At 40.1% G+C, this 24,590-nt stretch overlaps 1 protein-coding gene across 4 annotated transcripts in view; it reads left to right on the plus strand.

The window, feature by feature from the left end:
• Positions 1-24,590, plus strand: part of DOCK1 (dedicator of cytokinesis 1) — a 347,244-nt gene that overhangs the window by 263,338 nt on the left and 59,316 nt on the right. For all 4 annotated transcript variants that reach the window (XR_014548912.1, XM_083616828.1, XM_083616827.1 and 1 more), the window contains 5 exons: positions 3,592-3,746; positions 19,398-19,483; positions 19,673-19,829; positions 21,915-21,955; positions 23,519-23,609. Coding sequence is in view for 3 of the 4 variants with exons in the window: in XM_083616828.1 (XP_083472954.1) it covers positions 3,592-3,746; positions 19,398-19,483; positions 19,673-19,829; positions 21,915-21,955; positions 23,519-23,609 (530 nt within the window). In the remaining variant the exon portion in view is untranslated. The remainder of the gene's footprint in view (positions 1-3,591; positions 3,747-19,397; positions 19,484-19,672; positions 19,830-21,914; positions 21,956-23,518; positions 23,610-24,590) is intronic.

Here is a 24,590-nt window from a genome sequence, read left to right on the forward strand (position 1 = left end):
ATTATACACATTGTAATATTTTCTAATTGCTTTTTCTTTCTTTCTTTCTCCACGCGGTACACGTTTTTCTCAAGCATTACTTTCCTAGGGAGCCACCTCCTCCTGCATTGATTTAAGATTTCTGCTAGTTAGACCTACGTGGAAGGATTTAATAGGAGGCACCGCACAAGTGACAAAAAAGGGGGATGAAGTGCTTTACTGCTGATTTCCCCTGATTTCTTCTGATGCCCACAAAATTCTAATTTTGAGATGAATTAGACATTAGAACGTGTACAAAGAGAACAAGTGAAGGGCTCGTTCACCACCACCCTTTATAAAATGGGGATGTAAAGCTTTCTTTTATTTTGTGGTCATGATTATCACCAAACTCAGATATTCCCTTTCGTTTCCCATTAGAAAGACATTCCCCACTTGCTCCCTAATATGTCAGTTCCTTGTGGTCATGGGAGCTCCATACATGTTGCTCCCACTCCCATTTGCTTCGATGGATTGGCCAACACTGTGCATGATTGAATTGCATAGGGAAGCCTTGCTAGTGCTGTCGCTTTGGACCAAGGGCATTCTCTATATTTTAAAAAAATGGTAATCAAAGGTTTAAAATGCGTTGTTAGGGCAATATGCTGCTTTCATGGATTTACTTTGAAACCAGCCATTTTTCTTTCTGTCTTGAAATTCAATCCCTAAACTTGGAGCCTTGTGACAGAACAGGAACTTTGTGGCATTGATGGTCTCCCTGACAAATAACATTGTGTCACTATAATTCATTTTCTGATCTATTTGCTCTGACAGTTTTCAGGTATAGTACAAAAGAACTGTCACCTGGAAGACTGAATGGTAGTAATAATGAAATAGAAATAAATCTTTATACTGTTTTCATGTTTTTAAAAAAGCTTTTCCTGGCTTACCGCTGAATATTCTGCTTAAGAGTATGCTCAACTATAATAGCACTATTACAATTTTTTTTGTAATATGTAGACTTTTATTTCTTTTTGGAGCTGTGTCCTGTTCAAGGGTATCTATGAACAGCTAATACTGTTGTTATAAGCAAAGTGCACATCTGTCATGGACTGGCTGGATGCAGAAGAGTGGTGGGAGGCAACACCCAGGGAAATCCCTAGGGAACCCCCAGGCAAAAAAGCCCTTAGAACTAGCACAGCGGTGGTGGGATGACAACAAATGGCCAGAGGGAGAAGACTAAGGCGAAGGTGTCAGAATCTGGATGGGCAACAGGGTTTAGTGAGCAGGAAGAGATTGTGGCAGAGTGTAGTTCAGACTCTGAGGCTGAAGTAGAGGACGGTCAAGAGGCTGGTGAAGAATTCAGGGAGCCTCCCCCTCTTGCTGCAACCAGCTCCCCTCCCCCTGGTCTCCAAGAACACACACACAAAAATGAAAAGAGCAGAACAGTGTTTAGTTGTGTGCAGATGTAGTTTGAAACTGCATGGGAGGAAACCTTGGAGATAAGGCGCCTTAGGGGTGGGAAGGTGGGGACCTTCAGTCCTCACAAGTGTGTAATTGGGGCAAAACCTACCAAGAAGGGTTGCTGAGACCACTAGGCCTGAGCTGTATTCCCCCCCCCCGAATAAAGAGTTAACTTCACTGGCATTGGTGACTTACTACTTTAGTGCTGACCTAAGCCAGACTCGAGCCCTGACAACATCTCTTGATTCAGGCAGTGCATTCGATATAGTTCCCTAGATAAATGAATTAGACAGAGAACCTAATTAAGCTATGGAATGTTTCATAGATGTGACAGTTTTCATGGCTCAGAAGATATGGTGGTGGTCACCAATGTGAATGGCTTTAAGTTCAAGATCGCTATTGCTCAAGAAATATAAAAATACAAGTGGGGCCTGCAACAAAGCCTTGCTGTGTACAGTGCTCCTGTTCAGTATTCCGTTCATCCTAGTCCATTTACAGAATACTCTTCAGTTTCCTTCCCCCTCAGTTTTCATTCCCTCCCTTCCCAAGACATTGTAGGGCCGCTAAGCATGCTCAGTCCTCATTTAGCTATTGTTGGGGTTCTTGCCTCATACTCCTACTTCGTTTCCTAAACATTTTTTATACTTCGGTATACCTTGTGTGCCTAACCAGCTGGTGTTGACTGTGGCTCTTCTGTCTGGTGCCGTGTTTGCAGAGCTTCAGAGCTTGTCCACTGCTGTGTGGTGCCATAAGGAAACAACTTTGAGGCAGAAGTCCAGATTCCATTCAGCGGAATAACAACTCCCAAATGCAGCAGGGTTAGCTTATCTCATTTTGAAGAGTGCATAGCAAATTACATTACCATCAAAAGAGAGCCTTCCCACCTCCACCCAGTCAATAAAACTACTAAGTTATAAGAGATGAAGCCAAGTGATTCTTAAGCAGTTCTGAGTTCATTTCAAACATATTTTCTATGTCCAGAAGTCTACAAGAACATCAGATTTATGCTATGTGACTAGCCAACCCTATATGCTTCTTCAAAATATATTTGGTAATCATTCCTACACAGATCTCTTTTGAAATTCTTGTTTCTGCTTGGAACTTGACTTTGTTTCTACATATGGAGTGTGAGTCAGGATGAAGTAAGTGCTAAACAGGTGTATAATTAAAATTTTTGATAATCAAATACCTGAAGTGTTACTTACTGTAGCCCTAGCTTATATTCAGCTTCATACCTTGAGATGTTCATAGTGATAATGAAATAATAGACTTATGATTAAAAATACAGCAGATAAATGTTTTGAAAACACCAGCAATATTTATCACATCTTTCATTTTTGTGTAATCTAAATATTGTATGATTCAATGTATGTACCTTTAATCATATATTTACAAAAAACGTTTCAAATGCTACTTCTGTTGAACAACTATTAATTAATATTTCTAAGAATTCAATTTCTCTCCCTCTCTTTCACCACTGGTAACTTAAACTAGCACATCAGCTTGTATTATCAATCTGTATTGAGAAGAATAAGGGTTGTCTTCCACTTGTTGGAAGCTGGTATTTAATATTATCCTAAGATTCTATCTATAAGGAGGCAACTTTGTAATTGCAATGTCAAAATATACTACGGACGAAGAAGGCAAATTACTGTGAAGACTTGCTTAATGTTAATTTAGGAAATTTGAATTAAGTGTTGATACTTAATATTTGTTCTAGTTCTGACTAAATTTAGATAAAAAGAATGCTGACTCAGCAGGTGATGTCCTTGATGGTGAATAGATTGGCAGTAATGAGACAATAATGAGCTAAGCTGGGGAGGGGGTACCTTTTTTAGTTTAAAGATATTAGCAGGTATTATCCTGTGTTGTTTAAATATCATTTCTCATTATTTTGATTTTTTTCTACAAAAAGCACTGTCTAAGAGTCCACCCTAAAGGGCTTAAACTCTGGCTAAGAGACATCTGATTTTGAGGTTCTGCTTTGTAAAACCTGGAAGGTTTGCAAGTTGCTTTTTGTGCTATGGCAAATGTGCTCTGTATATCTTCAGAATACTATTATTTACTATTGCCTGCCTTTCTTTTTCAGAACAAATTTTGATTTTGAAAACTGAAGAGCCTTGGCAGTAATTAAGCCCCTTCTTCTAAATTCAGGTGGTTTTGTCTCTGCAGGCCAACATAAGATCAAGTTCATTCCTGAGATGGTGGGGCCTATGTTAGAAATGACACTGATCCCTGAAACTGAACTTAGAAAAGCTACCATCCCAATATTCTTCGATATGATGCAGTGCGAGTTTCATTCTACCAGTACCAGAGGCTTTCAGATGGTAAGTACATTTTGTTAACAGAGTACCAAACTATGCTTTTCTTTTGTCCAAGGAAGTTTCACAAAGCAAATCTTATTTTATCTGTATGAAGCAGACTGACACAACTTGTAGCCCCACAACCTGTGACCTACATCTATAGTTTTGCCACCTGCATGCCTATAAGGAACTAATGGAGCCATGAACAGAGCACATTGCCAAAGAAAGCTTGGTGTTCCCTTCTGTCATTGCTGGGATGTTGCAAGCAAATTCAGTTGTCATCCTGCTCAAAGTGGGCTATAACTCTAGCCCTGATTTTGCTACCAGAATATTCAGTTCTTTGGCATCCCTTCTCAGTTTCTCATCCCTAATAGTGGCGTTGAGAGGCTCCTTATACTGCATCCGATTATTGGTTGATCTAGCTCAGTAATGTCTACACTGGCAGTAGCTCCGAAGGGTTTCAGACTGTGATTTTTCCTAGTCTTGCCTGCGTTTTGAACCTAGAACCTTTTGCATGTGCACTACCACCAAGTTACAGCTGTGCAGCCCTGGAAACAAATGTGGCTAGGCTGTCTTCTTTCCATTCAAAAAGGCACTCACACAAGGATTGCTATCCTGCTGTTTAAATTACCTGCCAGAAAGACAATTATCTAACCTTATTAGTCATATCAACAAAGTTTAAATTAGCTCCCTTTTTACAGCAGACTACAATGTGTGAGGGAGGAATATTTCACAGCACTTTAATTTGAAAACATGAAGTCCTATATCATTCTCAGACAACTGTTACATGAAATATACTCTTATTTCAGTTTCTTTCTTTCTTTCTTTCTTTCTTTCTTTCTTTCTTTCTTTCTTTCTTTCTTTAACTGTGTGCTGTAAGAATGACATGAGATTAATAATCCTCAGAGCTAAACCTTTTCTGTTGTCACTGAGTTTACATGATCAGTTTTTCTAGGGAAACGTTAATCCAGCAGGAAATAAAATACATGTTCATGTCATTCTCCCATAGTTTCCTGAGCAAAATGCACCTGATATATGGCAGAACCACATGTAAGGCAATATTACTTTTCAACAGCTAAATTTTACAAGAGTGCATATCAGGTTCACCAAACTGGGGAGAGGGGAGGTGTTTGTGTGAACAAATAACCTTGGAAATCCTATCGGGTAGCAATTCCTTGGAGAATTGATTACATGAACTCAGTCTCGGCACCAGAGTAGGTAATTACTTTGTAAGTAAAGATTTTCTATGATGGGAGTTGCCTTCGTCTTTACAGCTTCTCTCCACTTTGTCGTCGGGCAGAATAACAGCCACAAGTAGCAATAAGTGATTTAGCAGGTTTGGTCCTGCTCCTGCTAATCTAAGGGAGAGCAGTCTCATGGCGGGGGGTGGGGAGGGGAGGGACAAGCCTAGTCAGATGAAATCAAGGCACCACAATTTGTGTCCTTTATCTTAATCTTTTATTTCACCTCATCTCCCTTCTTTGCACATCCTTTGTGGTTTTAGCATCTGAAAGCAAGCCTGAAAAGTAGTATCCATTTTGTGAGCCACTGTTTTTGTTCTAAATTACCTTTTGTCACTCTTGGTTTGGCACACCCTGTTCTGTTTCTCCATTTTTCTGGAAAGCTCTTTCTCCAAGGAGCTCAGGGTAGCCTACAAGATTGCACACACACAAAAGCAAACATTGTTGTTGTTCTTTAGTCGTGTCCGACTTCGTGACCCCATGGACCAGAGCATGCCAGGCACTCCTGTCTTCCACTGCCTCCCGCAGTTTGGTCAAACCATCTCGTCCTCTGTCGTCCCCTTCTCCTTGTGCTCTCAATCTTTCCCAACATCAGGGTCTTTTCCAGGGAGTCTTCTCTTCTCATGAGGTGGCCATTTCACAACAGCCCGTGAGGTAGGTTTGATTGAGAAATTGGCCCAATATCACCCAGCAAGCTATACATAATTGAGTGGAGTTTTGAACCTCAGTCACACAGAGGATAATCACACATTGGGTATACCTGGCTTATTTTCATTGTTCAAATTATTTCTATCATACACATACATTTAAAATCATGCACATGAGATGATAATATTTCCTCCAGTGCTGTATTTTTTTTTTTGGGGGGGGAGTCAAAATAAGAAGTTTGCTTGAATTGGTTCTGTTATCTGCAAAGCTGTGCTGTTCAAAAGTTGTACAGTGAAAGCCGTGTCTCTCATGATTAACTGCCTATGTTCTGCACAGAAGCTTTAGGTTTAACTCTGCACACTCACAGTGTCTGGGGAGGCTAAAAGCTTTGCACATTTGGGATGTTAATGAAAGGTTATGTCTTTCCTACTTTCATGGAGCATTTTGCAAGGCTAGTGCAGCTCCAATGCTCTGTACCATATCCAGGATGCATACCTCAAAGGAGACCAAAGCCTAAAGGCAGAAATAGCTGCAGTACTTTACAGGATCAAGTGCACTGATTTGGTATACCCGGAAGCCACGTAAAGTTTGTCACAATCCCCATGCTGATCATCCAGATGTAGCCTTAAGTCAAGTAGGTATTCCTACTGTTTTTGCATACAAGCCTGTAGCCTGCATCCATCTGCCATAGGCAGCTGTCAGAAATTGTGCTGGGAGTCTAGGAGGCCAAAGCAGGAGCCACACCTGTGAAACCAGGTCAGGAGCCAATCAGCAAACAAACACAGAAGAACTTGAGCAGGAAGACTCTAATAGGTCTTTCCTATTTCAGAGGACCACTAGCCAACTTGCGTGGACAGGGCCAATACCGAGCCTGAGAATACTTCTCAGTGTAGAAAGATGCCCCCAAATGCATTTCTGGGGGGGCTGGCCACATGGGGAGCCATGTACAGAACCAAGCGCTCCCAGTTTTAATTCCCATGGCTTCTGACAGGAGACTACATAAGAACAGTCCTGCTGTTTTAGACTATCTCGTCCAGCGTTCTGTTACCCACAATGAGGTACCAGCCAGGTGCCCCATGGATATTCCTAGGTAAGCCGTAATAGACAAGGCCTTCCGTGTTATTCCTTCCCAATATTTAGATCTGAACATGGAATCTCTAGCTACCGTGGCCAATATAATGAATTCATCTAATGTGTAAAACACAACAGTTAGTAGCAGTTACCATTTTGTTATAATTTATTCCATAAAATAATCTAATCGTGGTCGGTCTTTCTCTCTCTCTCTCTCTCTCTCTCTCTGTGTGTATACAAATGTTTTCTTTCTGTCTTAATCTTACTTCCTAGAAGTAAGCTAAGAGAAGTACCCTCAAAGAACTTGCAACCAAGTAAAATTATTGTGCAAATCTATCTTTCAGCAATATGCAACATCCATTTGTATATCCATCTTGTGTCATATAAAGCAAACAGAGCCCTCCAAATAAAATATAAAAAAACCACAAGGATATAAAATAAACAAATGGATAATACACATGATTGCTAACACAAAACTACTGATGCAAATAAAGCACCTCTGGCTAGAGTTCTGTTATGAAAAGCAGGTAATTGGGTTGGGACTGTCAGCAAGAAGAAGCAGAGGATCTTTTTATTCAATTCTAGAAGTTGACAATAAATTGTAATATCAATGAGGCGGCACTGTCTTATCTAGTTGTCAGTTGATGTTTTAACTTCTATTTCCCCAGGACTTGAAAATTAATAATTGCTGTTTGCAGTACATATCACTGCTCCTAGAAGCACCATAAAATATTTAGAAACCCTAATGAAGTACTTAACTGTGTAATCTTATACATATCTACTCAGAAGTAAATCCAGTTTAGTTCAGTGGGACTTACTCCCTGGTATGTGTGTAAAGGATTGCAACCCAAGTCACATGGGCGGTATGTAAATAGGTATTCAAAGGGTGGGGGTCATAAAGCAATGATGTTGCAGGTCTTAAGGGAACTGCAGGACGGGTTAAATAACATGATCATGCAAATCAGTCTTTTTACCATTGTCTGACATCCAGCTATCCTTAATTAAATGCACCACATAATTAATGGACTTCGTTGAATCTGATAGACTAAAAAGGATTATAGATGCTAACATTTTGCCTCCCTTCCAAGAGGTGTTAACATGAATTTCTAATAAGACTCAGCTCAGCATAACACTTCTAGCTTTGTTTGTGAAGGATAAGTATACCTCTACTATGCAGACTATGACAAATGCTCCCCTTGGTCATAGTGGTGATTATTGGCCAATAGACAAACAATAGCATTTGTATCCTTGTGAATAGTTTCTGATTGAGTTGTTTTATTTACAAAATTAATTGAAAATCACTAGCAAAGGAAAATTTCAGCACCACTAGATACACAGCTCTGGGAAAAGCGAGATTTTGATGCATCCTGTTAAATCAAATCATGGAGCATAATGATTTTTGTAAGCTATTCTGCAATAATGTCGTAACTATGATGGAGCATGGAAATTATTGACCTGCCACTAGGGCTCAAAGTTGGAAAGGGAAACAAATTGTATGACAATAATCCCATCCCATTTTATTTTGCAGAAGAATTTCATATGTTTTTGTTATGTTGTTTTATACATTTAGAGGTAGCTTTTTTGCATTGTATTTTATGCTCTTCTAAACATCTGAAAAATGAAGGCTTGAAAACTAAGCAAAAATATCTTAAGGACAATCTTGTTGTGCCATACCAAAGATCTAGCTTGTGAGAAGTTTGATAGATTACATTAATTTATTGGCGTGCAGCAAAAAGTTGGTGTATGTGTGTGTTTAAATTCTAAGTTTCCTTCCTTGGCCTCAAACTCTCACAGAAAGCCTAAGCCTCCTGTTACCTCATCAGAGGATGGGTGCATTTTCTTCTTGCTTTTTCCTTCATGCTTTCTGGCTGTTATAGAAATAACTAATCAGACACTGCATTTGAAGTTCTCAAGTGATTATGTGCAATCGTAATCTTTACTTAAAGGTAAAGGGACCCCTGACTATTAGGTCTAGTCACGGACAACTCTGGGGTTGCAGCATTCATCTTGCTTTATTGGCCAAGGGAGCCATCGTACAGCTTCTAGGTCATGTGGCCAGCATGACTAAGCCGCTTCTGGCAAGCCAGAGCAGCGCACGGAAATGCCGTTTACCTTCCTGCCAGAGCAGTACCTATTTATCTACTTGCACTTTGATGTGCTTTCAAACTGCTAGGTTGGCAGGAGCAGGGACCGAGCAACGGGAGCTCACCCCGTCACAGGGATTCGAACCGCCGACCTTCTGATCGGCAAGCCCTATGCTCTGTGGTTTAACACCCCAGTCTTTACTTACCCCACCTCAAAACTGCCACCTAAATAATTGCAACATGTCACTTTTTTATTCTTCATAGGATCTTTAAAAGATGGGAAAATACATATTTGAGGGACAGTAGTTTGGGACTGAACAGTGTAATACTTCACTCCAAGGGTTTTTTTCTCTCTGCAATTATACTGCCAGCTTTGTTCTAATGTGGTGCTACTAATGTGGTTCTGACTGGTTCCACAAGTTTCACAGGAATCTACTTGGACCTTTTTGTGATGTAGTTAGCAATGAGTGACACAACTTCCACCTCCAATGGCATGTGTTGTTGTTGTTTGATTGCTTTCATTCTTTGATGGGTATGTGCTCCCCTACTGTACAAGATCAACATGGGAACATTCATCTGTCTTCTTTTTAAGTTGCAAATGTCAGCACATTTGTCTTAACCACCTCCATCAATCACGCCCCATTATTTGGCTGAGCTTTTATTTAGTTTTAAGTAATTTTCTGTTTCTTTGGGGGCTATTCATTCAGCCTCTTCTGTGACAGACACCCATCATGATGTAAAAAGAAAGGCAACTTTGATAGACTACAGAAGGGGTGTTACATCTCCTACTGCCCTCATGACCTGTGCATTGGGTGCAGTACAGCTGACATTTTTAAAAAGTAAAGTATTGTGCAAATACAAAAATGCAGTTAGGGCACTCTTTAGGCATAAAAGTTCAGAGTGCTCATGGATTCAGACTGTGTTATAATTAATTTATACTATTACAGAACTGATGGAGGTTGCCTATGTATATATGTGTGTTTTGTTTTAATGTTTGGTGGCTTATACATATCCCAATAAATAAATTCAAATTTATTTCCACCAAATGCAAGAAGCCAGGGACCAGGAGATAAGTGACTTTTAATAGATGGGGGAAAGCGCAGAGATTATGAGGATGGAGAAAATTCCAAGCATGTGAAAGGGGCAAGCAGAAAGGGATGGCAACAATGAAAAAATAGACACGGGTCATATTAGGACAAGTCTAACAAGAGAAGGTGCCAAGTGGGGCTGCAAAGTGTAATCATAGCTACAGGGAAGGGCAAAACTGTGAGAGAAGAGAAAGGCAAGTGGAACGAAGTGAAAAAAATTAGACAGATGAAAGAAAAAAAGAAAGGAAAAAAACAGGATGCATTTGCCTCCCTGGAGATTATGTAAATAACTCTCTTTGACTCACACCATCTTTGGAAGCTGGTGCTGATAAGTGCTGTCAAGCCCTGGGAATGTCCATAGCTGATGCTTTAGAGATAATATAATAAACATAGAACTGTGTGTGTATGGAATGAAACAGCTACCTGGCCAGCTGAGATATTCAAATAACCCAAGACGTAAGGAGGTGCTGCCTCAGTTTCTTTGCTTCACCAGTGGGATCCCTACCTCATCCTTGGTGAGGCAGGTATGATATTTGCCCTTGGGAACAAGCAGATTCCCCTTTCTTCCTGCTGCTTCAAGAATTAATAAGAACTCTTAAAGCCAGGTGAGAGACATCATTCATGAACACAGTTGCTAGCTGGATATGCAGTCATTAAGCTGCACATTGATGTGTTGCATAAAGCTTTGCTTGAGACAGTTGCGTAGAAATAGCAAAAACAAAACCAAACCAAAAACCCTTTCTCCATTGTAGAAGTTGGATCATAGAATCATAGAGTTGGAAGAGACCACAAGGGCCATCGAGTCCAACCCCCCTGCCAAGCAGGAAACACCATCAGAGCACTCCTGACATATGGTTGTCAAGCCTCTGCTTAAAGACCTCCAAAGAAGGAGACTCCACCACACTCCTTGGCAGCAAATTCCACTGTCGAACAGCTCTTACTGTCAGGAAGTTCTTCCTAATGTTTAGGTGGAATCTTCTTTCTTGTAGTTTGGATCCATTGCTCCGTGTCCGCTTCTCTGGAGCAGCAGAAAACAACCTTTCTCCCTCCTCTATGTGACATCCTTTTATATATTTGAACATGGCTATCATATCACCCCTTAACCTCCTCTTCTCCAGGCTAAACATGCCCAGCTCCCTTAGCCGTTCTTCATAAGGCATCGTTTCCAGGCCTTTGACCATTTTGGTTGCCCTCCTCTGGACACGTTCCAGTTTGTCAGTGTCCTTCTTGAACTGTGGTGCCCAGAACTGGACACAGTACTACAGGTGAGGTCTGACCAGAGCAGAATACAGTGGCACTATTACTTCCCTTGCTCTAGATGCTATACTCCTATTGATGCAGCCCAGAATTGCATTGGCTTTTTTAGCTGCCGCGTCACACTGTTGGCTCATGTCAAGTTTGTGGTCAACCAAGACTCCTAGATCCTTTTCACATGTACTGCTCTCAAGCCAGGTGTCACCCATCTTGTATTTGTGCCTCTCATTTCTTTTGCCCAAGTGCAATACTTTACATTTCTCCCTGTTAAAATTCATCTTGTTTGTTTTGGCCCAGTTCTCTAATCTGTCAAGGTCGTTTTGAAGTGTGATCCTGTCCTCTGGGGTGTTAGCCACCCCTCCCAGTTTGGTGTCAACTGCAAATTTGATCAGGATGCCCTTGAGTCCATCATCCAAGTCGTTGATAAAGATGTTGAATAAGACCGGGCCCAAGACAGAACCCTGTGGCACCCCACTAGTCACTCTTCTCCAGGATGAAGAGGAACCATTGATGAGCACCCTTTGGGTTCGGTCAGTCAGCCAGTTACAAATCCACTGAGTGGTAGCATAGTCAAGACCGCATTTTACCCGCTTCTTTACAAGAATATCATGGGGCACCTTGTGATGGGTGAGCTCCTCCAGGCTTGCCTTCTGGCTAACTCAATTTTTCACTGCTTTCTCAAAGAACTGGGAAGAGCTTACCCCCAACTCTTGCTGCTGGTTCCGCCTGTGTACTTTAGGCTTGAGCACACTCAGAACAATCCAGGAGCAACCAGGCCTTAACAATAAGGTTTGGTGACACCAGTGAATGCTCACATCACAGTGACCAATTAGAAGCAGGGCACAAGATGCTCAGGTTCAGCTTATAATTGTTGATTGCTTTCTCAGCTGAGAAAGTTTGCATTTCAAAGCCACCCTCAAATTGTGGCACCATCACCAGAAAGCAGAAAAAAACCCTTTCGGAGCACCATCATTTTTGTTTAATTTTAAGCTCACAGCAATCTCTTCCTTTCCATACTGAGCCCGTAAGTTAACTATGGAGAAGAATGAAGGTCTATAGCTGAAAATGTGGGACTTGCAACCCTAGAGTTGCACTTCACATGCTGCCCTAGCCATGTGGCCCTAGAACAAATCAGCCCTGTGTGAAAGGTGGGAGCTTCTGTTGTATACCCACATATACCCATCTTTACATCTCAAGAACAGCCAATATGCTGTAAAAACAATGTTTACACTACACCAAACTTGTCTCCCAAATGAAACCAACATGGCTGTAGTTTACTTAAGTAGAACTTGAAGCAATTTGCATTTAGTTTCCCATGATGGAATGGTTTTAGTGTCATCAAAATGTCAGAGATTTTTTTTATATATATAACAAATAATTTTCCTCTCCGCATACCAGCCATCTCATACGAATAGATAATCAGCCAGTGGATAATTTCTGCGGCAAGTGTCAAAGAAGGCAATTCCATTTTTGTACCCTATTAGAGAATCTGCGAAGATTTGTGACTTCTCTTCTGTACTATATTGCTTTAAACTACTACTTGGCATGCTCTTGCACTATAGGGATGCACCTCTGAGCCTGCACTGCAAGGAGTGGATTGGATTATTCCTCTCTCTCTCTCTCTCTCTCTCTCTCTCATTTTAATTTCCTTCCTTGAACCAGTACATTTATTACATTAAAGAATTGCATTGCCTTACTGGGGGCACAGAAGGTCAAATAACAATTTATCTTGCAGTTGCATTTTAATCCTTTTTCACTGAGGTTCCCCCCCACCGCCGGTTTTTTAATATCTTTCCAGCCTTAACTTTCTAAAACAGCAGAAGGATACATATGGAGTGTATAGAACTCCATAAACATGGCCATGTGTCCACTGTGCAGTCGTTTGACACCCCACCTTCTTGTAATGTCACCAGAAGCTGGGATCCCCTGGCTTGAAAAGTCATAAAGCCAAGGCTACTTGAGACAATGTTGGCAAGAGGTGGAACTGCAAGGGTTTGTACTTCTACCGTTGCTTCTCCTTTGGCAACTATTTCCAAACAAAAGCATCTGTGTGGTCTTGATAGAACGAAATCACTCTGAATCATTGCTCTTAAGGTGGGAGCTTATATGGCTTAGATGGGTGCCCTTCTAATGCATCATTATCCATTTTCTGCAAATTCCTTGGAAGCCCTAGAAACATAACAAAATAGCGCAAAGTAATTTAACTTTATTTATTTGCAGTATTTTTTTATATCCCTGTCAAGCAGATTGCACAAAGCAGCTTATATAAGATGATTACAACAACAAGCATAGATTTATTTATTTTAAAGTTACAATAGAAAGGAAAGATGCTGTTGCTGCATCTTTTCTACTCATCTCAGGGGAAAATGGTCCGTCAGATGACATTGTGGTGATGGTTGCGGGGAAGGAGAAGCCCCTCCATGTGTATTCAAGCTGCATGTATCCTAGGTACAAAATTTGGAGGATCCATGGAGAATTTTGAATTCTTTGGGAACTGAAAGCCAATATCCTTTAATTTGCCAAACTTGGGTCTCCAGCTGTTTTGGGACTACAACTCCCATTATCCCTAGCTAGCAGGACCCAGTGGTCAGGGATGGTGGGAATTGTAGTCCAAAATCAGCTGGAGACTCAAGTTCTGGAAATCCTGCATCAGTCCCTCCAATATGAGACTTGGGTGATCCTGTCCCTATTTTCTTGGGAAGGAAAACACAAAGTGGTCTGATAGAGATGTATGCTCAGGAGGCTTCCAAGATTTAGAGAATGGTAAGTAGGTTGGGGAGGGGATGAAGTGGGAGCGGAAAGCAAGGCCTGAACGACTAACAGTTGACAGGATTTTGGAGGGGCAGATTAGGTTAGGTGGATGTGGCTCACTTCCTTCCCCACACTATATGGGAAGTTATTAAGCTGTGGGCTGTGGTTGAACTTCAATGGGTCCATTAACTCAGGTGCAAAAAAGATAAATGAATTCCAATGCAATACAATAAATTGTATGCAGAACTTGGTTTGTGCATGAAGATTCATAACCTCCATCAGATTCTGAAATGGGTCCATGAAAGGTTAAGAACCACTACTATATAGGGAGATTTGAGGGGGGGATGTTGCATTTTCCCTTTCTCACACATTGAACCTTTCTTCCCCTCTCTATACAGAAATATAGTGGCTATATTTTGATCTGGAAGCTTTTAGTTAGTTCAGGGGTCAGCAAACTTTTTCAGCAGGAGGTCAGTCCACTGTCCCTCAGACCTTGTGGGAGACCGGACTATATTTTGAAAAAAAGAAGAATGAATTCCTATGCCCCACAAATAACCCAGAGATGCATTTTAAATAAAAGCACACATTCTACTCATGTAAAAACACGCTGATTCCAGGACTGTCCACAGACTACATTGAGAAGGCGATTGGGCTGGATCCAGCCCCAGGGCCTTAGTTTGCCCAACCATGAGTTAGTTTATAGTGCAGCTGGGCAGGTTTCAGAAGGGAGAGAATTCCACCTTCTGAAATGTCCCCCCAGCCACCCTTGATGTGAACACACGCTTACACCAAAAGTGTTATCCAAGCTTCTGTTCCAGTCCTCCTGGAGCCTTGAGGAGGAACATTCTCACACTTCCAACTTGTGTTTCAGGTCTCCACTATGTAAAATGCTAGTTCCAACATTATGTTTTTGCCCCGTTACAATACGACTAAGAAACAGGAGGTAGGGTGAGATGATTTAGATTGCCGTAGACAATGTGGTGCCCTCCAGATGTTGTTTTCATCCCAACTCCCATCAGCCCTAGCCAGCATAGCTAACTGAGGGGAATGATGGGAGTTGGAGTCCCACAACATCTATAGGGGACCATGTTGCCACCTGCAGTAGATTAAGGACTGGGGCAGTGTGGATGGGGGTGGCTTAGCTACTGCAAAATTGGCTACACTACCCTCATTGGAGTGGTGCCCATGTAGTATGAGTATGTCAAGTGCTTACCACACAGGTGTTTGTGATCCTCATAGGGTCCTTGCACCTTGCAGGTATATGACATATTAAGTTCCAAATGGACACTTAACTGCCATTTCGTGGACTTTGGAAGAGTTCATACCAGGTATATCATAGAGACAGTGTAATGACTGAAGAATGAATGTCTCAAATTCCTTGGAAAAATACTCTGCAGCTATGCAGTTGTTCAAAACTGAAATGAGAATAAATTCCTCATCTCAAAGGTCTGGAGAGTCATGAGTTGCTTTGGGCAGGTACATGTTTACTTCATTCGGTTGAGCTAAGCAAGTCAGGTTTTGTAACTGACATATTTTTACTTGTGAGCCGCCCCCTCACTGATTTGGTGGGTTAGTGTTGCTGCACTTCAAATATCTATTTCACATCAAGGAATGTACTGTCGTACCTTAGAAGTTGAACGCCTTGCAAGTCGGACATTTTGGCTCCCAAACACAGCAAACCTGGAAGTGATTGTTCCGGTTTGTGAATATTCTTTGGAACCTGAACGTCTGTCGTGACTTCTGCAGCTTCCAAATGGCTGCAGGAGCTTCCTGCAGCTAATCGGAAGCTGTGCCTTGGTTCCTGAACTTTTAGGAAGTCGAACGGACTTCCGGAACGGACTGTAATTCCATTTTCTTCTCCAAAATGTGGCATCTCACAAGAACATTCCTCCAAAGTGGATTGACTGCTCTTTGCAAACAAAATTTAGCTAGAGTTTACACTTGACTTAAAATATTTTTGTAAGCGTTCGCTGATATATAGTTGCTCAAATATATATATTTTTTATTATTATATATAAATATATTGTTCCTCCTAGTTGGAGTGCATATGCTTGCCATAGAAATCAATTGCTTGGACACCCTGTACTATACCATTTTTACATACTTGATTGTGTTGTCATCCTTTTATACCACACCGGTGCTGTAAAAGGACTTTTAAAGTCCTTTCAGATTTGGTTGTATGCCCAGATAGAGGCCGTTTTCCATTGCCAGACTACTTTTAGGCAACATGGGTTTGAATGATTGATGCCTCTAATGTATATACTATCTTAGTGACAAGTAAGTCCCAAACCTGTAATCATTTTGAATTATGCACATTATTTGCATAATTTATTATGATATGAACACTTGAGGTTTCATTAGAATTCGAAGGTGGCTTTTTCCTCTTTAGTTAGGAGAAGTAGTAGAAATAAATGAAAAGTTGGGATAAGCAGAGTGGATTTTAGAAGCAATCAGTGTATGTAAGAGGAAACTTGGAAGGCACAAAATGGAATTAGAAGACACAAGGGCTAAAAATAAAAAAATAAAAAAAATCACCACCCTAGTTATAGGAGCATAAACATCAAGATCCCCTGTAGTATCTGGGCCTTGAGTGCATTTACCTCACATGTTGACAGATTCTATATAACCATGCCTGCCTTTCTCTCACTCTGTCATGGCTGGAGTCAGACACAGGTCAGCACGAAAGACACAGGGCTCAGTGGAATTAACTCTTTATTCAAGGAAGCGACATACAACTCAGCAACCCTTCCCAGCAGGTCTTGCCTTCCACTCTTTCTAAGGCTCCTCCTCTCTCGGATGTTGCCCAAGGAATCTCAGACTTCCTTGTGTCTGCGAACCTCTGGCCTCTGTTCTATTCTCCTCATTTTCCTGTGCATTATTGGAGACCAGGAGGGGAGCTTGTCGCAGCAGAAGGGGGGACGTTCCCTGGATTCTTCAGCAGCCACTTGCCCTCCTTCCTCTATTCAGAGTCTGAACTGCTTTCTGTCACCGGCTCTTCCTGCTCACTAAACCCTGTCTCCCCTTCAGCATCCAACCCCTTCTCCCAATCTTCTCCCTCCCACCGCCAATCCCCAGGCTCTGAGCCTTCCTCTGGAGGTTCCCTTGCGGGTTCCGCAGCTGGTGTGTCCCACCATTCTTTGTCTAGCCAGTCCCTTACACCCTCACTAACATTGCATGTCAATATATAGTTTAGTCACTGAACTATAACGATGCTCCCCAGATGTGTATGATTGCAGTCTTTATGCCCTTTATTTTTTATTTTACTAATTAAATTCTTTTTATCTATTAATTAAAACATTTCCAACCAGCCCTATATCAATTTATCTTAGGGTGGGGTACACATGTAAAATAGGGATAGCCAACACAGTGCCCTCCAGGTGATGATGGACTCCAAGTCCCATCAGCCCCAACCAGTATCTGTCAAGGATGATGAGACATCAACAAAATCTGGAGGGCACCATGCTTGCTACCCCAATATAAAACAATAATTCTACAAAGAGAACAAAAACACAGCCAGCCAGCAATAGTAGTCAGACACTAGGCAGATTCCAATACTAAACTGCAACCAATAAGATCCAAGTTATACGGTATTTATCGAGCATTGTGAAATGGGGAGGGAGAACAGAAGGTGGGGGAACTGCAAAATTCAGAGCCCTGCCAGGCACACAGCAGCAAATTGAAACATGCCCAGCTGCTTTTCATTATGTAACTATCAACATGTGGATAATCTGGGGCTTTTTAAACAGTGCTTCTTTAATCTCATTTCTGTACGAAAGGCTTGTTCACATACAAAGCTATGGCTCAGGCTCACACAGTGCCCCCTCCCTCCTTTGGTATTCCTGTGCAGCTATTCCCCACCCCACCCCAAATAAGCCTGACTTGTTTTTACATACAAACCTGAGTTTCTGTCTTAAAGCAAACTCTAGTTTGAAGCTGACTTGTTTGGAAACTGACTAGAGCTTGTTTTAAACCACAATTTCTGGTTCCTATGTAACAACAAGCTAAGATACCTTGAAACTGAAAGTATTACAACATACTTTTAATGACACGTTGGGTAGGGGAGCACTCAATCCCAATGCTTCATGCTGGATCATTCTAGTTTTTGCACAGACTGTTAACCATAGCTTTTTGGAGTGAAAAACGAGGTGCTGGTATTCAGATCTTGTCATGGTTGTCAGCCCAAAATGGCTGCCATGGGCAGAAAGAAAGAAAAGGTGGCACTACTCCTTGCTGGTGCTAACCGTGGTTTCATGCTACATGTGAACTGGCTAGAATGTGATCAAGACCAGATTATGGGTTTGCACATTTATTTGAATGCATGTCCAACCATGGCTTTATGATATAGAAAAAGACCCAGGGAGAAGTTTGGGTGTTACCTCATGAAAGGGGAAGGGGAAGAAACAGAGAGGAAAACTTGTTCCTAACCCCATTGCATTTATATAAAGTTAAAGCATGAGAAATAAAATTAGAATTGACTCCATATATTAATCACATCTGGCCAATGATGCGCGCACACACAAAGGTAAAGGTACCCCTGACCATTAGGTCCAGTCTCGCACACAAATAATTATTACGTTAATAATTGCTAGGAATTTTAAGCATTCTACTGATTTTTAAAAATTTGTGGTCTTTCTACTCCGAATCTTCAGTGCGGAGCAAGCACTTAACTTCTCAGCATCAACATGGACCTGCAACTCAAAAACTCTTCATTTTCCACATTAACAGCCCAATTCTCTGTACACTTACTCACTAGTTTATAACTCTTAGAAATGAGGCTGCAGCATGTCAGATACATTTAATTGTACAACTATTGATTTAATATTATAATAAAATAAGACTATACGTGTACGAGAAAAATATATTAATAATAATATGTTGCTTCAGTTACTTGTCATAATGCCACCATCCAATTTAGAATGCTTCTGCCAGAATGAAATTTCCATCCCTATGGTCATGTTACACCCTTCTCTTTAACCTCCTGACTAGCTCTTTTCTGCTTCAGCTTACAAATTCCATCCCCCAATGAAATATCTTTGGAGATATCCATTAGATGTGTTCTGAGGTGAGCCAACTTCTCTAGTTCAAATAGATGTTAGGGTGCTCATCCAACTGGATGATGCAATTGGCAGTCCTGCCTAAGGTGTTATATATCATCAGTAATGATGCTTCAAACTGCTTGCATTTGTTGCTATTATAATTATTGTAAAGGACATTGTGTGCCTGTTCAGCGTGTTATTCCCCACCCCTTATTCGGCTAATCAGATACCTTATTTAGATTTTCTTAAAGCAATCGTCTAAGCCCCATTTAACAACATGACCAAGTATTTTCTGAATTGAAAGATCCTCATAGGGCAACAGATCATTACACATGGCCTAATATGAGAGATCTCAAACTGTTAAAAGCCAATCAAGCTGAAAAACAGTGGTCATATATCTTGTTGTGAGCTTTAACAAATCTATGACCCATTGATTTCTACAGTAATAAAATGAAATATTTGCTGTGTGCTGATTATTTACGCTTGTTCTATTTAATTGTAGTTTGAAAATGAGATCATCACAAAGCTGGATCATGAAGTAGAAGGAGGCAGAGGAGATGAACAGTATAAAGTGTTATTTGACAAAATGTAAGTGTTGGTTTAGCAGTGGAATTTGTCTTAGAACATAGCCGAGAGAGATAACAATAAGATTATAATGAACTTTGGAGCCTAGGAATAATTAAAATATGTTAATGATACAAAATATTTAAAATTACACCTTAGTCAAGTGCCTGCTCCCGAGTGTGATTAACGATGTTTTTGTAATTATATTTTCAGTCTCCTGGAACACTGTAGAAAACATAAGTACCTTGCCAAAAATGGTGAAAATTTTGTTAAACTTGTGGTTCGCTTGATGGAGAGACTTCTGGATTACAGAACCATTATGCATGATGAAAACAAGGAAAACCGCATGAGCTGTACTGTCAATGTGCTGGTGAGTGAGAAGAAATAAACTGGCTGAATTTAGAGTGGCTGCTGAATTTGTAAATGTAACAGTGGGGTCTTGCTAGGAAACATACCTTTTATTATTTTAGCAAGTTAAGAACAACCACAACCAATTTTAAAGAGAAACGTCATGAAATTAGATGCACATAGGAAAAATAGAACTGTTATGATGTTTGACCAAAGCTATTCATTATTTTTTTAAAAAATCAAAAGCGGATTTGCACAATTTTACAATCAGTGTGGCCCAAATGTTCAGAAATTCAGATAAATATGAAAGCTTTTATCTAAGGATGAGGATGCGAGATGAACTTAGGTGTTCAGAAAAGTTTGATAATCAAAGTTTAGATCATTGGGCTTCCTCACGACATACTTGATGTTTTAATAAGCTCAGGAATACTTGCAGAATATGCAACTTACTGTTTAAAACTATATCTCTGATTGGTATTTGTACTGCATGAGTGTACTGTTGGTAAACTGAGCTATCGTTTAAAAGGCTATCCGCCTCATTATTTAACTTTTGTGTCAGTAGTAGTGCTATTACTTAATTTGGGGAGGGGAGAGAGTCCTTGGAAGTAGCTATTGATCATGATCCGTAGAGTGAAATGTGGATTGCTTTTAGAAGAGACTGCCTGCTTTTCTGAGTAGAATTAGAGTGACAAGATTCTGCCGGTTGGAAACTTTACAGGATTTTTTTTTTTAAGGCACTAGGATTGCTTCCATTGCTTTTTCAAAAGTTATAAAGGAAATTAGAGCAATTTATCAAACCGGAAAAGTTTAAAAGGTTTATTTTTCTAGCTCTTCTCTATAACTTGTATTTGTTGTGTTTGCCTCTGTTTCCAATTCCCCAGATCCTCACTTCTGAAGTGTATTAATCCATTTGCAGCATGGGTTTGCTGTCATAATCCATCTAAGTACACTACAAATACAAGGAAAAGAAGATCCAGTGATAAAATCTAACTTCAGTAAAATAGCCTGGTTATTAAAAAATGACAAGAGTTCTGTGGCACCTTTAAAGCGTGCTGGCTTTTTAGAGGTACAGGCTACTTTGTTAGATACACGAAGAGGAATCTTCATAGGCTTATGTACAGTGCAGAAGAAACATCAGTGCATGCAAAGGATACAGCGAGCAGGTGGACATGAGGCTTTACTAAGTTGGTCTGCTAGCAAATTGTGTCTCAAATGAGAGATAACGTATTTTTGGCTCTATAAGACGCACCAGACCACAAGACGCACCTAGTTTTTGAAGTTTTGAAGTTTCTTGCTGTTCTGGCTTCTGGGATAGCTGCACAGCCTGCATTCGCTCCATAAGACGCACACACGTTTCCTCTTACTTTTTAGGAGGGAAAAAGTGAGTCTTATAGAGCAAAAAATACGTACTTCATAATGACACTATTGGGGGGTTTCCTTCCAAGGCAATTTCCACCTTCAGGATTGTTATTTTCCATAAGAGTAGCCCGTTGTTGATGGAATTACTGTAGCATAAAGTATACTTCACTTTCAGATTTCACTCTGAATTCCATCTCAGTCTGTCGAGGTTGAAAACGTTCATCAAGTTCTTGCTATACTGAAAGTTAGAAGGTGTGACAGCAGGAGAAACATGCATTCTTTTTATTAAGTGAATTATTCCTTACCAAATTAAGCATGCAAAGTGCTCTGTTATTTTCTTTCTCATTAATCCTCACAACAGTCCTGTCAAGTTTTTTTTTTTAAATCCAGTGCTTAAGAAAGTATTAGATTCAAGAATGTATGATTTATTACCAAAACTACTTTGAAATTTGAAATTTCATTTTAGCACATTATGTTGTTTTGTACATTAGAAAGCCGAGAAAAGCTAATGGTGTATGACTTGAAAATGCCCTACCCTGAAAATACTGAATCTCTGCAGTGAAATGTAAAGTACTATTTGCAGATTTCACAGTTATAAGAATGTATGAGCTCCTTTAACCAGGAGCAAGTTTCATGTCACAGTTTGAGGCTAATGTTACGTGGCTATGAGTTTCTAATATAATAAATATGCCTAATATATGTATGGCTCACTGACAAATCTCTAATGTCTTTTCTTTTCTTGTTCCAGAATTTCTACAAAGAGATTGAAAGAGAAGAAATGTACATAAGGTTTGTAAACCTAACTTTATTAGACATTGTGTTTCTTATAAAGCAAGAGGGCTGTGGGATTGCACTAATAAAAGGTACAGATAATCTGTTCTGCTCACATGAGTCTGTAAGATTAATTAAATGTGTTCTTTCGTTCATATGCCCAATATACAATTTGCATTTCTGACTGTTCCTGCAATCTTCAAAACTGAGTCTGTGTTCTGTTAAGAGAAATGCTAGGATTGGTGTGGCTCCTCTTGTTTTTTTATAATTAGGTTGATTTTAAATGTTTAAATATTTAGGATATTGTATATTTTAGGTATATATAGATGTCTAGTCTCATGGATTGCTTCCACACCACTTTTCTCCGGAATGGAATCATTTGTTCGCTTAAGGTTGTATCCCACATGAATCATACTTGAGTAGACCCATTAAAATTGATGGACATAACTTAGGTCAATTACTTTCAATAAGTCTGTTATGAATAAAACTTACTTTTTAATAGAGAATCCAAGAATTGCTAGTGATTGGTTGCTTCCCTAGCTTTTCTATTTGTCTTATCATTTTCCCCGCTCCAACCTGGGGTTTTTTGTAGTTAAAACACAGCTGTACTGGATAAAACGTGAATTTACGTTTCTCCCTTCTACCAGCCTTTTAAGTAGCTATTTTCCCTCTTTCTCCTCTTCTTTCATAGGCACTGTTGCTTCTTGCATACTGGCCCTTTTATTTTATTTTGTCCCCCCCCCCACTGAAATTGTTTCTGTTCATTGCTTAGGGGTGCAGGGGGGGTGTTTTAATTACTTGTTTCCTCTTTGCAGCTAGACTGATTGCTCATTAATTTTTATTGTACTTTTTATTGTCCCAACTGCATTCTCCCATTCTCTGGTGGGTAGCAAAATCTTGTATCCCCAGGATAGGCTACTAATTACCAAAAGGTTTTTTATACCATCTGACTACATTCATTTGAGCAAATCTTCAGAAAGGTATAGAACATATTTGAGATAAAGCCTTTTATGCATTTGTAGTTTCCATTTTGACCATGCATATGTTAAGAGCAATTTTAGTGATTTTTTAAAAATAGATTTCTTTCCCCTTTAACAGTACAATCCTATGCATGTCTGCTCAGAAGTAAGTTTCATTGAGTTCACTGGGACATATTTCCAGGGAAGAGTGTATAGGATTGTAGCCTTAGTTGTGGTAGCAATTTAGCTATGGAGTCCCCAGTGGTTTTCTTGGAGGGCTTCTTGAAACAACAAATTAACTGCCCATTTTAGGAAAGACACACATTTATACCAACATCATAACTTTTTTGTTGCATATCTCCAGACACCAAGCTATCAAAAAAGAGTTTCAGTTTTATAGACACTGAAGTTACAACCTTATAAAATGCACGAGTACATTATTGTTTGTTGTTGAGTTTCTTGAGATGCTGTGTGCTACATACTGATCAGATGAAATAAAATACGAATTTTAAGGTACATCAGTTATATGTTGTTCTATTTGAGCTTAGGAATCTTAACTGCTAAGCCCTTTGACCTTGTTTTATGACATTACTGAGAATTTATTTTCATTTTTTACTTGTAGGTATTTGTACAAGCTTTGTGACCTGCACAAAGAATGTGATAACTACACTGAAGCTGCCTACACTTTACTGCTGCATGCAAAGCTGCTTAAGGTATAATAGTTGGGATGTACTGTCTTTAAGCATTTGTTTTGCAAGCTGCAAGATCGCTGAGTCTGAAACACTCCCTTGTAAAATGCACTAAATGATTCAGAAAAATTGAAAGCTTACGTCTAGAATTGCAGCATTTTTGTGGGACAAACAAAATATGAATGTGGATTGTTAGTCAAGGTGTGCTTTGTCATCTGCTGCCTACCAGCACTGTATAACATTTGAAGGGTCTGGGTTGGTGAAGAAACTTTCCATACAGTTCTCAATATTGATGAGATTCAGAACTAGAGAACTTACTGTTTTTCTAACTCAAAATACTAAGGAGAATTTGGAGTTGCCTGAGGGGTTGAAACAAGGGAAGAAAGTGGGAGGGGGCAGTTTTTGAGATTGAATATTTAGCTTAAAATAGGACTATTGGACACAGTGGAACTGACTTCTGAGTAAGCATTTGTAGGATTGTACCATGAAACTAGTGAACTGTCTAACCATGGTCGTAGGAGGAGGATTTGAGTGCAGGAACCTTTTCTGCTCCATAGAAAACAACTGAGATGTCACCTGTGTTAGGAAGCCTTGAATATACTTGCAGTCATGCTTCTGTCACGGTGTTCTGTTGCGCCAGTAGTGGTTTAGTCATGCCGGCCACATGACCCGGAAAGCTGTCTGTGGACAAACACCGGCTCCCTCAGCCTGAAAAGCGAGACAAGCGCCATACCCCATAGTCGCTTTTGACTGCACTTAACCATCCAGGGTCCTTTACCTTTTTATTTTTATTATTAATATATTAATCACCTTCTATGCAGTTGTCTCTAGCCAATATACAATGAAAAGGACAAAAAGGTTTTTAAAAAAGACCCTCCCACAAACAACAACAACCAGATACATTTAAAACAAAACTAAAACCATACAAAATAGACTCTCAAGGCAAAGACCCATTTATCCTGCTGGAAAAGCCTGTTAGAACAAAAGTATCTTCAGTTGTTCCCA

Source organism: Podarcis filfolensis, assembly GCF_964270895.1.
Source record: "Podarcis filfolensis genome assembly, chromosome: 5".
Taxonomy (NCBI): Eukaryota; Metazoa; Chordata; class Lepidosauria; order Squamata; family Lacertidae; genus Podarcis; species Podarcis filfolensis.